The sequence below is a fragment of the Lotus japonicus genome, chromosome 6, assembly GCF_012489685.1.
Source record: "Lotus japonicus ecotype B-129 chromosome 6, LjGifu_v1.2".
NCBI classification, from domain to species: Eukaryota; Viridiplantae; Streptophyta; class Magnoliopsida; order Fabales; family Fabaceae; genus Lotus; species Lotus japonicus.
This window is the reverse complement of record NC_080046.1, coordinates 48,419,253-48,432,872: the sequence shown is the minus strand read 5'-3', so window position 1 is coordinate 48,432,872 and position 13,620 is coordinate 48,419,253. Positions and strand designations below refer to the sequence as shown.

Below are 13,620 nucleotides of genomic sequence, written 5' to 3'. Positions count from 1 at the left end.
GTGCCAACTCTGCACCGTCCCCATTGCGGAGCGCACCCGGTTAATGATATCTCTGTCCCAGAAATGCCCAACATTCATATTAGTCTGCAACACATTTGTTACCTGGAGACAATTTGTAGAACACCTTATATCCTTGTACCCAAGCTCGATAGCATGCGTAATGCCTAGTTCCACTGCCAGAAGCTCGGCCAGGAACGCCCCTCCTTGGTTATAGCTGGTTGACACGCCGAAGATCCAAGTACCATCTTTTTCTCTAACAATAGCCGCACAACCCAACATACCCCTGCTTGGAATCCAACTTCCATCAACGGTAACAGAGACAGATTGAGAACTCGAACCTGGAGGGTCTCCTTCAAGTTGTTGTTGCTCGGGAAGCAAAGTTTTCCGGCATAACACTTCATCCCTAAGAGCACTACGAAGTACCTGATTGAGCGGCCAAGTTTGATCATCGAACACACTGTTGTTATGCCAACACCACATCCACCATAATAGAGCAATGCCGAGAACACGATGACGGTGAGACAACAGATCATGAAGCCAAACAGTGAAGTCAATCTAGGCAGCAAGAGGGGGAAGGATAGAGCGAAACTGAGACCATAACCGTTGAGAGATCATGGCACCATCTGAAGATATGATCAAGGTCTTCAATGTCAGCATCACAGCGCTGACATGCTGCATTAACCACAAACAGCAGGAAATTAATAACTTGTTAATTATTTTTCTGCGACTTCTAATATCTTTAATTCGCCTCAATTTGCTACGATTTTTTATTTTTTATGCAGTTTTGCAGGAAATTTTAATTTTATTATGATTAGTATTTTAGTCCTTGAAATTCATGAGAAATACTTTTCAAATAATTTAAATATATTATAATTTAAAATAAAATAGATAAAATTATTATTTTATTATTAAAATATACTTTTTAAAAATATATATTTTTAGTATAATATATCTGTAAAAAAAATCTACTCCCTCCGTTCCTAAATATAAGACCTAGTTTCAAAATTTTGAAGTTCCTAAATATAAGACCTAGTTACAATAATCTAACAAAAGGTTTTGTACTCTTCCATTTTTACCCTCCACATTAATTATATGTTTTCAATTCCCAAGTTTTGATTACCACTTACCATTAATTAGTGAGAGAAAATGACAAAGGGTAAATATGGAGGAATGTATGCATTTTTAAAAAATCAATACACTAATTGAACACATTTAATGTTTTCTTAATAAGCGCAATTTTTTGAATTAGGTCTTATATTTAGGAACGGAGGGAGTAATATATAAATATAAAATATTATAAGTAACTTTTTTTTTTGTTACAATTTGGAAATATTAAAACTAACTTATTTTGTTTATTGGAAGGGATAGAGCCCAAACACGAAACAAACTACACTTGGTAGCTGCGGGACTGAAATACCCGTGCAATCATAAAATAAAAGGTTCCTACAGGGCGGAGCGTCAAAGAAGTGAACTCCCCAGAGCAAATAAATGTCTAAGATAACTGTGTGAGTTTGCTGCTGAGAAATCAATATACGATTCCACCCAGCCCACATTTCTCCTAACTCTTATCACTTAAGCTATCATTCGGGGACAATGTGTTCGATTTATTAACCCACATTACTAATTTAGTGGGATATTTTCTATTTTTCCTTACTAACTTTAGAACGATCGGGAATTTTCAAATTTCTGAATTGTGAAAAACGGAAATTTTTATAAGAAATCATAATTGCATTAAGGAGTGATACCTTGTTTTATTATATGTCTCTATTCTAATGTATTTTATTATTAACAAAATTGAAAGAAAAAAAACCCCAAATCTCTTATGAAACATAGAGTAACATGGTCAATCTCATATAATTATATAAACTGATCATGCGCCATGCACTGATGGAGTAAAAGTACTTTGTCGGCATACATTGAATCTTTTCATATTTCCTCTTCGTTTTTCTTAAAATACATATAGAGCGATTTAATTTTATCACCTATTTAAGTTTTTTTTTCAATCCTAATTACATTATAATTCCCTTTTTTTCTAATTTGTTATGCTTTGAATCAATATATAAAATTTAGTCTTCCAGATGTATATACAAAAACATAAAATAAAAAAGAATTGATTAATTTCCAAATCAGTGATTTAATAAAACTATTTGACAACCATTTTTTATAGCATATTTGATATCATTTTGAGTTTAAGATATTTTTTTGATACAAAAACAACAAAGAGAGCAAAGGGAAAACAAAAACAATAAAGAAACCCCTTACTGCCTAACAATCGGTCAGCCAAAAGCAAATGCTCCATGATAGTGGGGGGATTCTGAAGGAGGACAAAATCACGCTCCTGAGTTGCTTCCGCGTTAGCTAAGAAGTCCGCACAGACATTCCCCTCACACAACTATATACTATTTCCGAAACTAAAAAGTAACAACTCCGGCAAGTATCACCTCTTATTCTATGTCTTTCTACATAAGTTTTTCTCTCTCATACTATAATCAGTTGGTAGATGATGTCATATTTATATTTTCTGATTTTTTGTAATCTAATTATTAAATAATTTGTTATTTTCGAAAATAATTGATATATTAATATAGCATTTAATATCATCAATGATATTAAAGTAATTAACAAAAGTCAATTATGATTTTTTTTAAAACAACTGCTGTATTAATTTTACATTTAATGATATTAGAATAATTAATAAAAATTAATTGTGTGAGTTTTCTACCATTAAGATGTATGCTCACAAAGTCTTTTTTTTAATGATTATGATTATTTTTTATATAAAAAATGAAAAAATTGAATGTAATATCTTACGTTCAAAATGATACCAAATATATTATAAAAAATTGACATCAAATAGTTTTAAAGGATAAATTTGGAAGATTAAAATGATTTTGGTATATTGATTCAAAGCATAACAAATTAGAGTGTAACTAGGATTAGGAAAAAAAAAATTAAATATGTGATATACGTATTTAAAAAAGAAAAATGAGGGATAAAATATGAAAAAGTCTGATGTATAACGACAAAGTACTTATATTCCTTTCGGGCATAACATGAGATCAATGCTAGTTTGAGTTCATATTTGAACGTAAGAAGAGGAGAGAAAAAGTAAATTGAAAAAGAGAGCATCTAGTCATTTTCTTGAGTTGGTACAAAATAGTTCTCACTCCGTTCCAAAACTATTATAGTTTTAACTTTTTTATTTTGTTCCAAAACCATTGTTGTTTTACATATCCAAAGCATTTTATATCATTCTCTTCCATTCATGCCCTCATTTAATATTGTATCTCATAAATATCACATCTTATTTCCACCAATAATAATTCTCACGAATTAGTTGACTAATGATTTTCATTTTCTCTCTTTCATATATATAGCTCATATTAAATAATGGTGTTTTAGTGAAATTATAACATAAATTAATAAACTCTTGAACTTTGTGAAAAACCTTAAACTACAATAGTTTTAGAATGGAAAGAATAATATTTTAGGTTAAATCCCATAAAATCCTGATTGTGATAACATAGGTTTTAAAATCCATATTTTAGGAATAGTGGCCGGTTTCAAAAAAAAGATGTATTCTCAGTTCTCACAATTCGCCCTTGCAATTTGCAAACCAAAAAGGTCTCCTCCGCCGTCAGTGTTATCGCCGTTACTGCTACTCCATTCCTATAATAATACAATACAATACAATACAATGTCGTCAACGTTATCAAGATTAAGAAGAATCTGTCCCTTTCACTCTCACTCTCACTTTCATTCTGTTCCTCCTTCCTTTCACAATCCTGATGATGATGCTGTCTCCTTCTTCAACCGCTTACTCCAAATGCATCCTACCCCACCCATTTTCGAATTCGGTAAGATTTTAACTTCCCTCGTTAAGATGAAGCATTATTCCACCGCTATCTCGCTTTCTCACAAAATGGAGTTCACAGGAATCAAGCCAAGCCTTGTTACTCTCAACATCTTGATCAATTGTTACTGCCACCTAGGTCAAACCACTTCAGCATTTTCTGTATTTGCCAACATTCTCAAGCGAGGTTATCACCCAGATACCTTCACCTTCACTACTCTTATCAAAGGTCTCTGTCTTCACGGCAATGTTCGGAGTGCACTGCAATTTCATGACGACGCGGTAGCATTTGATTATTCCTAATGTGGTAATGTACACCACAATCATTGATAGCTTGGGCAAAGATAAACGTGTAAGTGATGCTTTTGATTTATATTCGGAAATGGTTGCCAAGGGAATATCTCCTAATGTTTTCACTTACAGTGCTTTAATATATGGCTTCTGCATTGTTGGTCAAGTGAAGCAAGCAGTTGGTTTGTTACATGAAATGGTATTGAAAAATATCTATCCGAATGATTATACCTTTAATATACTGGTTGATGCTTTATGTATGGAAGGACTGTTGAAGGAAGCTAAAAATGTGTTGGCTGTGATGATGAAACAAGGTGTGAAACCCGATGTTATCACTTATAATTCTTTGATGGATGGGTATTGCATGGTTAATGAAGTGAACAAAGCCCAAGATGTATTCAACATCATCGCCCAAATGGGAGTGCCTCCTAATGTTCATAGCTACACTATCATGATTAGTGGGTTGTGTAAGATTAAAAAGGTGGATGAAGCCTTGAATCTCTTAAAACAAATGCATAGCAAAAAGATAGTTCTTAATACAGTAACCTACAGTTCTCTTATTGATGGTTTGTGCAAATTAGGGAGAATCTTTGATGCTTGGGAGATTGTTGATGAGATGCATGCTAGAGGTACACCACCCAATGTAATAAATAACTTACAGTCCCTTATTCGATGCTTTATGTAAAAGCCATCATGTTGAGAAGGCAATTGCTTTAATCAAGAAAATTGAAGACCATGGTATTCAGCCAGATGTGCACACATACACGATACTTATGGATGGACTATGCAAAGTAGGAAGACTTAAGGATGCTCAAGAGGTTTTTCAGGATATTTTAATTGAAGGCTACAAATGAAACAATTATTTGCGCCCTCTTTGAAAAAGGCGAGAATGATAGGACAAAGAAGCTTCTTCATGAAATGATTGCAAGAGATCTACTCTAAGAGCTAAACTAGGTAAGATGGTTTCTAGTTACACGGTAAGTTATTTTTTATTTTGATGTTCAGCATCCAATCTTTTTTTCCCATTTGGTAGCACAGAAAAAAGAAGACGAACTGAGCAATTGTTTCACTATCACTTTTGTTTTTGTCGAATTCATATGTTGTGAAATTCATTTTTGATGTTGTAATTTCCATGAACCATTTCTCTCAAAAGCTTAAACTATTAGGTAAAAGTACATGCATGGATTTAGATCTAACACTCCCTGTCACACTTGACTTTGCTTAAACTGTGCACCATGTGCAAGTCCACCCAACTTTTCGCTGAAATTTGACCTTTATCAAATTCAACCAACAAGAACAAGTACTGAAATTTGCTTCAAGCTCATTTGTGCTCTTTTTGAAAATGTTTCTATAAGGTAAAACAGATTTTCATCAAATGATTGCTAGAGGCTTGCTGAAAGGATGAAAGAAGATTCAACATATCAGAGCCTTATCAGATTACATTTCTAATACTGTTGAAATTTTTATGATTTTGGTTAACTGTTGGGCAAGAGGTGTTGAGCTACCTAACAGCTGTACTGCTGCTGCTGTTTTGGCCATCTGATGTTTTTAAATTAATTCTATACTTGTTGCTCTAATTTTGAGCCTTGACATGGCTGTCATCCTTCTTCCTTGGGTAGTTTCAATATGCTTTGTTGACTCTTATGAGGAGGATATTTCCCCTTTTTGCTTAATGGGTTAGTGTTTTAGAAGTCTTGGTTGTAACTTTAGGAGTTCTTGATTGTTGTCATATAAAATGATATATGGTCTCTTTTTTTCATGACACAAGCTAAGCAAAAACTGAATAGATTATTACCATTAATTTTATTTCCAGCATTAGGTATCCATTCTGAAGTTAAAAGGTTTTCATTCCTACATTTAAAACAAAAAAAGTTGCTAAAATGCTCTTTTTTTTTCTTTCCTCTTCATGTTTATTTTTTTTATTCACGTAAATCAAAGCCTAAATAGCAGTCTTTTAAGATAGTCATTTAACTTCCTAAACATTGAGTCATTTTTTGTTATTCAGGTTATGCTTTCTTAACAGAAGAAACTGTGGCAGTAAATGCTTAAGCTTTTTTTTATAACACCTGATATTCTTCTTAATAAAACGTAGTGTACAGATCAATTTCTTTGAGATCAGCTAAAAGTTTCAATTATCTCACACTAGTGAATGTTTTCATAGTGTCATGCTCCTCAGTTGTAACTTAAGGAAATTTCACTTGATTAAAATCTGTAGATTATTAAATCAATCGAATATTCTTTGGAGACAACCTTTCTGTTTAAGCTTATACAAATTTTGTCAACACTTCTTGTACACAACCTGACATAAAGATTTCTATAGTGTCTCTTTATAACAGGATATCGAAAAACCCATTATTATTCAAACCTAGTTTGGAGTTTTGGTGTCTGTATGAAAGGGTGAAGAAGAGACAATGAAAGATAAAGTGCATTATGTCCAGTCTTATTGAGGTGTTACATCCTCCTAACAAACTTCTGAACCAGTTTTAACTAATCTAACCAAGTCTAATTGAACTCTAACAGTGGTATATGCACTCTAGCAGTACCCTGTTTACATTATTAACTTATATACCTTGTTACTCCCTACTCAAGCTCTTCTGTGTTAATGAACCGCTGCTATGGCACACATAGTGAGCTTGGAACAAAGCTCAATAAAACGAGAGTATGCAAGAGGCTTTGTCAGGGTTTCTGCCCTTAAGAAAATGAGTTGGGTTGAGAAAGAGAGAGAGAGAGAGAGAGAGAGAGAGAGAGAGAGAGAGAGAGAGAAATTGAATTTTGTTTCTGATATCATTCAATGATATTTTGAAGTACAAGATGAGCTCTATATATAGAGCTGAAGTCTTTAGCTTAAATAGGAAACAAGGCTAATTTTTACGAACAAACTCGTAACAGAAAACCAACATTATCTGAATAACATAATGCACAACTGAAAACAGAATACAACTAACTATATGCTCTAATATGCCCCTTCAAACTCAAGGTGGGAGAACAAGTGCAAACTTGTCTATCACATTGTGTTTGTCTCTCAAATCTCAATGCAGCAAACCGAGCTGGAGATAGAGCCTTGTTAAAAATATCAGCCTTTTGATGAAGTGAAAGAATGTGCTCAACAATCAAGCTAGCTTTTATTCAGAACCTTTTCCCTTACAAAGAAGATAGCCAATTCCATATGTTTAGTCCGTGTGGGTAGAGCTGGATTACGAGTAAGAGCCACTACACTCATATTCTCACAGTGCACTCTAGGTACTCTAGGTATTTGAAATGGGATTTTTAGTTTTGTTAAAAGTGGATGTACCGGTAATATTTCTGCAGCTGTATTTTCTACGCTTCTATATTCAGCTTTTGTGCTGGATTGTGCAACTAGAGTTTGTTTCTTTGAGCTCCAAGAAACTAAATTAGAACCAAAAACGACACAAGATCTTGAAGTTTATCTTCTATCATCTGGATCACCAGCCCAACCAACATCACAAAAGGCCAAGGAGGAATAGGAGATGTGAGAGAAGAAGGCCTTAAAACAAGACCATAGCCAATGGTACCTTTAACTCTTTAAGATATTCTCTTGACTGCCTTCCAGTACTCCTCTAAAGGTTGTGAAAGAAATTGACACACCATATTGCAATGCACATTTTTAGGTTGCATTATTTTGGGTATTGTGGGGTGACTGGTGCGAGTCTCATTGTCATTGTGATAGTGTACTGTGGAATGAATGGAGATAGTGTACTGTGGATTTATTGTAAAAGGTACTTGGTGTGTCTAACTATCACATCTTTGAGATAATCTGGTGTCTGTAATACAGATTTATTTTTTCACTGCTGAATCCAACAGCTTCGTGTCTTGTGCCTTAATTTTGGCATACATGTGCAAACAGCTTCATTGTATGTGTTTCTTTCTTTGTAATTTTGTTACTGTCTTGTCGTTGGTGCATGGTTTAGTTTACTAGATTTGGTGATGCTTTAATGATTTTTCTGATGTTGTCATGACACTGTACTATTTCAGCCAATAATATTTATTCATGTGTCTTTTAAACATCTTTCGTGATAGAAAGCATTTTTCTTTTGCCATGTATTGGCTTTGTATTATGTGGCTGGACAATTTTCACTTTGAAGATCTTGTGGATTCTGTTAATTTTGAATGTGCTCATTCTGTCAATCAGTTGAGGAGACCCCGACTCAACTGTTCTTCCTGATGATTGTAGACTGCATCTTTTACAATATCTTTCCTATTCTAACACAAACAGTGTTAAGGTACGTGCATGCTATAGTTAGGAAACCAATACAAAGTCACAAAGATAAAGAAGATAAGAATAATAGAGAGGGAGCTGGTAAAGCAGACACAGCTACAAGAGACAACACCCCCACAAAAGACCCCCAAAATCAGCCCAATCACATGCACCAAAGAGTATCGAGATAGCATGCAGGACCTGCATCTGGGTAAGGCCAGATTACGAAGGCATACCCCACCACAAAGCTCTTTCCTTCTCATGAGACAACAGAGCATACCAGAAGAAACATCCAAATACAAGTTAGTTAAAGTCAGAAACAAAATAACTTTTGAGTAAAGGAAATCGAATTCAGCTGAGAATCACATTCTTCAACATTGAGTCACTCTAAATCCACCACCTAGCTAGATCAAAGTAATTATTATGAGCTAGAAACCAACTTACCATATTAGAGTACATTGTATGAATGTGTACAGAGTTACACTTTAGTAGTTGCTGACTGTACTAACAGTCAGCACTAGGGTTGTTATAATGAGCTGGCAATTCAGTTAGGCTATGCGGTTATGCTTAGCTGTCAACTGAGTCAGTTAGATGCTTAGCTGTCAACTGAGTCAGTTAGAGTTTGAGTTTGTTAAGCTTGTTGAACAAGCTATAGAGTTCTATATAAGTTGTAATCAGTCTCTTGTATCATTAGCTTTTCAATCATCAATGATAAACACTTTTTACAATTCTGAGTTTCTCTAACATGGTATCAAGAGCCTTCTACGATCCTTGAGATCCTTTTCTGATTTTTCTTCTCTTCTTCATCATCATGGCTGATGAAGTTCATGCAGATCATGCTTCTGCAATTCCTATGCCAGTTCCGGTTGCTGTTGCTCAATCACAGTTGAGTTCTTCTACATTGGTTCACAAGCTCACGCTGAAGCTTGATGACTCCAATTTTCTCTCCTGGAAGCAACACGTTGAAGGCATTGTTCGTACACATAGGTTACAGAGTTATCTTGTTCATCCAGAGATTCCACCGCGGTTTCTCAGTGAGCAAGATCGTGAGAATGCAGTCGAGAATCCTGCATATCAGGTTTGGGAGCAGCAGGATTCAGCGTTGTTCACGTGGCTTCTCTCTTCACTCTCGCCTTCTGTGCTTCCAACTGTGGTGAATTGCAAGCAGTCGTGGGAAGTGTGGCAAGCTGTGCTTGATTTCTTTCAGGCTCAGACGATTGCGCAATCAACACAGCTTCGATCTGAATTGCGAACCATTACCAAAGGATCGAAGAGTTCATCTGATTTTCTCAAACGCATCAAGTCGATCGTGAACGCTCTTGTCACGATTGGCGACCCGATCTCGTATCGCGAGCACTTGGAAGCGATCTTTGATGGTTTGCCAGATGATTATAGCTCTCTGATGACGATTGTTTACAATCGCGATCAACCTTGCTCGATCTCGCAGGTTGAAGCGATGATCATCGCGCATGAAGCGCGTTTGGAACGCACGCGTGTGCGTCAGATGCAAGCTTCGTCTCCAGCGGCGTTTCTCACTCATGCATCTGCGCCACCACCGTCGCCTCAGGTTGCGCCACCACCGGCGACACCTATTGCACCACCTCCGACGACAGTTGCGCCTCCACCGCCGGTGTACTCAGAGGTCAACTACGCTGCTAGTAGCGTTGACTCGTCAGGATCTGATGATCGCAATCGCTCCAGTGACTCACGCGGTTATGGCGGCGATCGTGGTGGCTACAATAACTACGGTGGACGTGGTGGTCGTTCCAATCGTGGTGGACGTGGCGGCGATCGTTCCGTTCAATGTCAGATCTGCCACAAGTATGGCCATGACGCAAGCATCTGTTATCATCGTGGTAGTTCTTCTCCTTCTGCGTCTCCTTCACACAGTGGTGTTCTACCACAGGCTGCCTTAGCCTCACTTCTTGGTTTCAATCCTAATTTTGGCATGCTACCACAGTTTGGTTACTCTCCTTTCAGAGGCATGTCTCAGTTTGGTTCCCCTGCACAGTTTGGAGTTCCGTTTACTGGAGCAGGATTTGGTGCTGGTTTTACCTATCCTTCAAGTGCTATGATGTATCCTACTGCACCTGCCTCTCTTCCCTTTGGCATGTTTCCTCGTGCTTCTGCTCCACATCCTCGAGCACCACAGGCGTTGCTCACAGGACCAACATCTTCTGCTTCTAACCTTGGCACTTGGTTTCCAGACTCAGGAGCAACACATCATGTCACTCATGATGCCTCTGCAGTTTCAGATAGTGTGTCTGTGGCTGGTAGTGATCAAATCCTGATGGGAAATGGTAAAGGTTTGGCTATAAAATCTGTTGGTTCTGCCTCTTTTCCTTCTCCTTATCACACACAAACCACTCTTACTCTTAAAAACTTGTTGTTAGTGCCTGATATAACCAAAAACCTTGTGAGTGTTAGCAAATTTGCACAGGACAATGGAGTTTTCTTTGAGTTTCACCCTTTTCATTGTGTTGTTAAATCACAGGACACTTCTAGAGTTCTTCTTCGTGGCTCACTTGGCAAGGATGGCCTGTACTCCTTTGATGGCATGCACTCTTCCACATTTCTCAAGAATTCTCTTCCTGTTCAGTTTCCTTCTGTTTTTGCTGTTTCCAAGAATAATTCTGATGTATCAAGTCCTAGTGACTCTGCTTTTAGTATTGTACCTAGCCAAAGTTCTTATGACTTATGGCATAATAGATTAGGGCATCCTCATCATGAGGCTCTGCACAATGCATTTTCCACTTGTAAGATTCCAATTCCTAATAAATCAAAATTTCATGTTTGTCATTCTTGTTGTGTTGCTAAGTCTCATCGTTTACCATCCTCATCTTCTACTACTAGTTATTCTACACCCTTGGAATTAATTTTTACTGATCTTTGGGGTCCTGCATCGGTTGAAAGCACTTCTGGTTGCCTTTATTTTCTAACTTGTGTAGATGCCTACTCTAGGTTTACTTGGATATATCCAATTAAGAAAAAGTCAGAAACCAGCTCAGTTTTTCTTCAATTCCAGGCAATGGCTGAGTTAAAATTTGGTACAAAACTGAAATCAGTACAAACTGATGGAGGTACAGAGTTTAAGCCTCTCATTCCTCACTTTGTCAAAACAGGTATAGATCATAGAATTACATGTCCTCACACACACCATCAAAATGGAAGTGTGGAAAGAAAACATCGTCATATAGTGGAAACTGGTTTGTCATTACTAGCTTGTGCTAACATGCCTTCCCAATATTGGGATCATGCTTTCCTTACAGCTGTCTTTCTCATCAATAGGCTTCCAACACCAGTTTTGAGTAATCTCAGCCCTTATCACAAACTGTTTAAAGTTCCAGCTGATTACTCTATCTTGAGAGTGTTTGGAAGTGCATGCTATCCTCACTTGAGGCCCTATAATTCTTCCAAGTTAGAGCTCAGGTCTAGAGAGTGTGTGTTCCTTGGTTACTCTTCTTCTCATCAAGGATACAAATGTCTAGATAGTGATGGAAAGATTTATATTTCCAAAGATGTAAAATTCAATGAATTCAGATTTCCTTACACTACATTGTTTCCTTCCTCTGTATCTGACTCTTTTTCTTTGGGAATTTCTTCTTGTATACCACTGGTCCCACATGGTCACACACTGGCTCCTCTCCAAGAGCAGCAACATTCTGCTCCAGTGGTTCCTTCTCCTCAGCCAGGTACACCTGTTTCTGCAGTTGGGTCTACTGCGTCTGTTGAGACCATGCCCTCTTTGCAGACTGCTTCAGGTGCTTCTCCAGCTGTTCAAGGCACTCCTACTTCCTCAGGGTCCATATTTCAGCAACCAGCAGCTGTTATTTCTCAGGGAAATGTTCATCCCATGCAGACTAGAGCTAAGTCAGGGATTGTGTTACCTAGGCTTCACCCTACATTGCTTCTTACACAAGCTGAACCTACAACAACTAAGCAGGCTTTGAAGGATCCTAAATGGCTTCAGGCTATGCAAGCTGAGTATGATGCTCTCCTTGCTAACAACACATGGACCCTTGTTCCTCTTCCTTCCAATAGAAAGGCAATTGGTTGCAAATGGGTGTTTAGGGTGAAAGAAAATCCAGATGGTTCTGTCAATAGGTATAAAGCTAGGCTAGTGGCCAATGGGTTTGATCAAGTGCATGGTTTTGATTATGCTGAAACCTTCTCACCAGTTGTAAAGCCAGTCACAATCAGGCTTATTCTTTCCTTGGCTATTACTAAACATTGGCATATTCTCCAACTTGATGTGAATAATGCCTTCCTTCATGGTGCCCTTCAAGAAGAAGTTTATATGGTACAACCACCAGGTTTTCAGCAAGAAGATAAGCAGCTGGTTTGCAAGCTTAATAAAGCTTTGTATGGTCTCAAACAAGCTCCAAGGGCTTGGTTTGAGAAATTGAGGGCTGCTTTGGTCAGAAATGGTTTCAAACCTAGCTGTTGTGATCCCTCTCTCTTCACTCTCCACACAGCAACAGATTGTGTTTATGTCCTAGTCTATGTTGATGATATAATCATCACTGGGAATTCTCTTTCACTGGTTCAACAAATTGTTACTAAACTTGATTCAGAATTTGCTTTAAAGCAATTGGGCAAGTTGGATTATTTTCTTGGTGTACAAGTCCAACATCTTCAGGATAGATCTCTTCTTTTAACTCAGTCCAAGTATATTGGTGATTTGCTGGAAAGGGCAGATATGGCTGATGCTAAGGGGATCTCAACACCAATGGTTAGTGGTGCAAAACTAAGTAAATTTGGTGCAGATTATTTTGAAAATCCAACTCTTTACAGATCTATAGTTGGGGCATTGCAGTATGCTACCTTGACTAGGCCAGAAATTAGCTACTCAGTTAATAAAGTCTGCCAGTTTCTTAGTCAACCTCTGGAAGAACATTGGAAGGCAGTAAAAAGGATTCTTAGGTATCTCAAAGGGACTATTCATCATGGTTTACACATTAGGCCCTGTTCTCTATCTTCACTAGTGTCTTTGGAGGCTTTTTGTGATGCTGATTGGGGCTCAGATCCTGATGATAGGAGGTCCACTTCCGGATCTTGTATTTTCTTTGGTCCTAACTTGGTTTCATGGGCTTCCAAGAAACAAACTCTAGTAGCTCGTTCTAGCACTGAGGCAGAGTACAGAAGTCTGGCCAATACATCTGCAGAATTGCTTTGGATTCAATCCTTACTTCATGAGCTTCATGTTCCATTTTCTACTCCAAGAATTTACTGTGATAATATGGGAGCAGTGGCCTTAACT

General features: G+C 37.3%; 1 protein-coding gene across 1 annotated transcript; it reads left to right on the top strand.

Moving 5' to 3' along the window:
• Positions 1–4,163: 4,163 nt before the first annotated feature.
• Positions 4,164–6,193, top strand: LOC130725462 (pentatricopeptide repeat-containing protein At1g12300, mitochondrial-like). Its single transcript, XM_057576688.1, has 2 exons — positions 4,164–4,773; positions 6,150–6,193. Exons 1-2 carry the CDS (start codon positions 4,164–4,166, stop codon positions 6,191–6,193), a joined length of 654 nt encoding a protein of 217 aa, XP_057432671.1.
• Positions 6,194–13,620: the final 7,427 nt, after the last annotated feature.

Coding starts and splice junctions, on each gene's coding strand:
- LOC130725462 (XM_057576688.1), top strand. CDS start 4,164: ATGTACACCACAATCATTGATAGCTTGGGCAAAGATAAACGTGTAAGT. Junction 4,774..6,149: donor TGATGAGATGCATGCTAGAG/GTACACCACCCA, acceptor TTTGTTATTCAG/GTTATGCTTTCTTAACAGAA.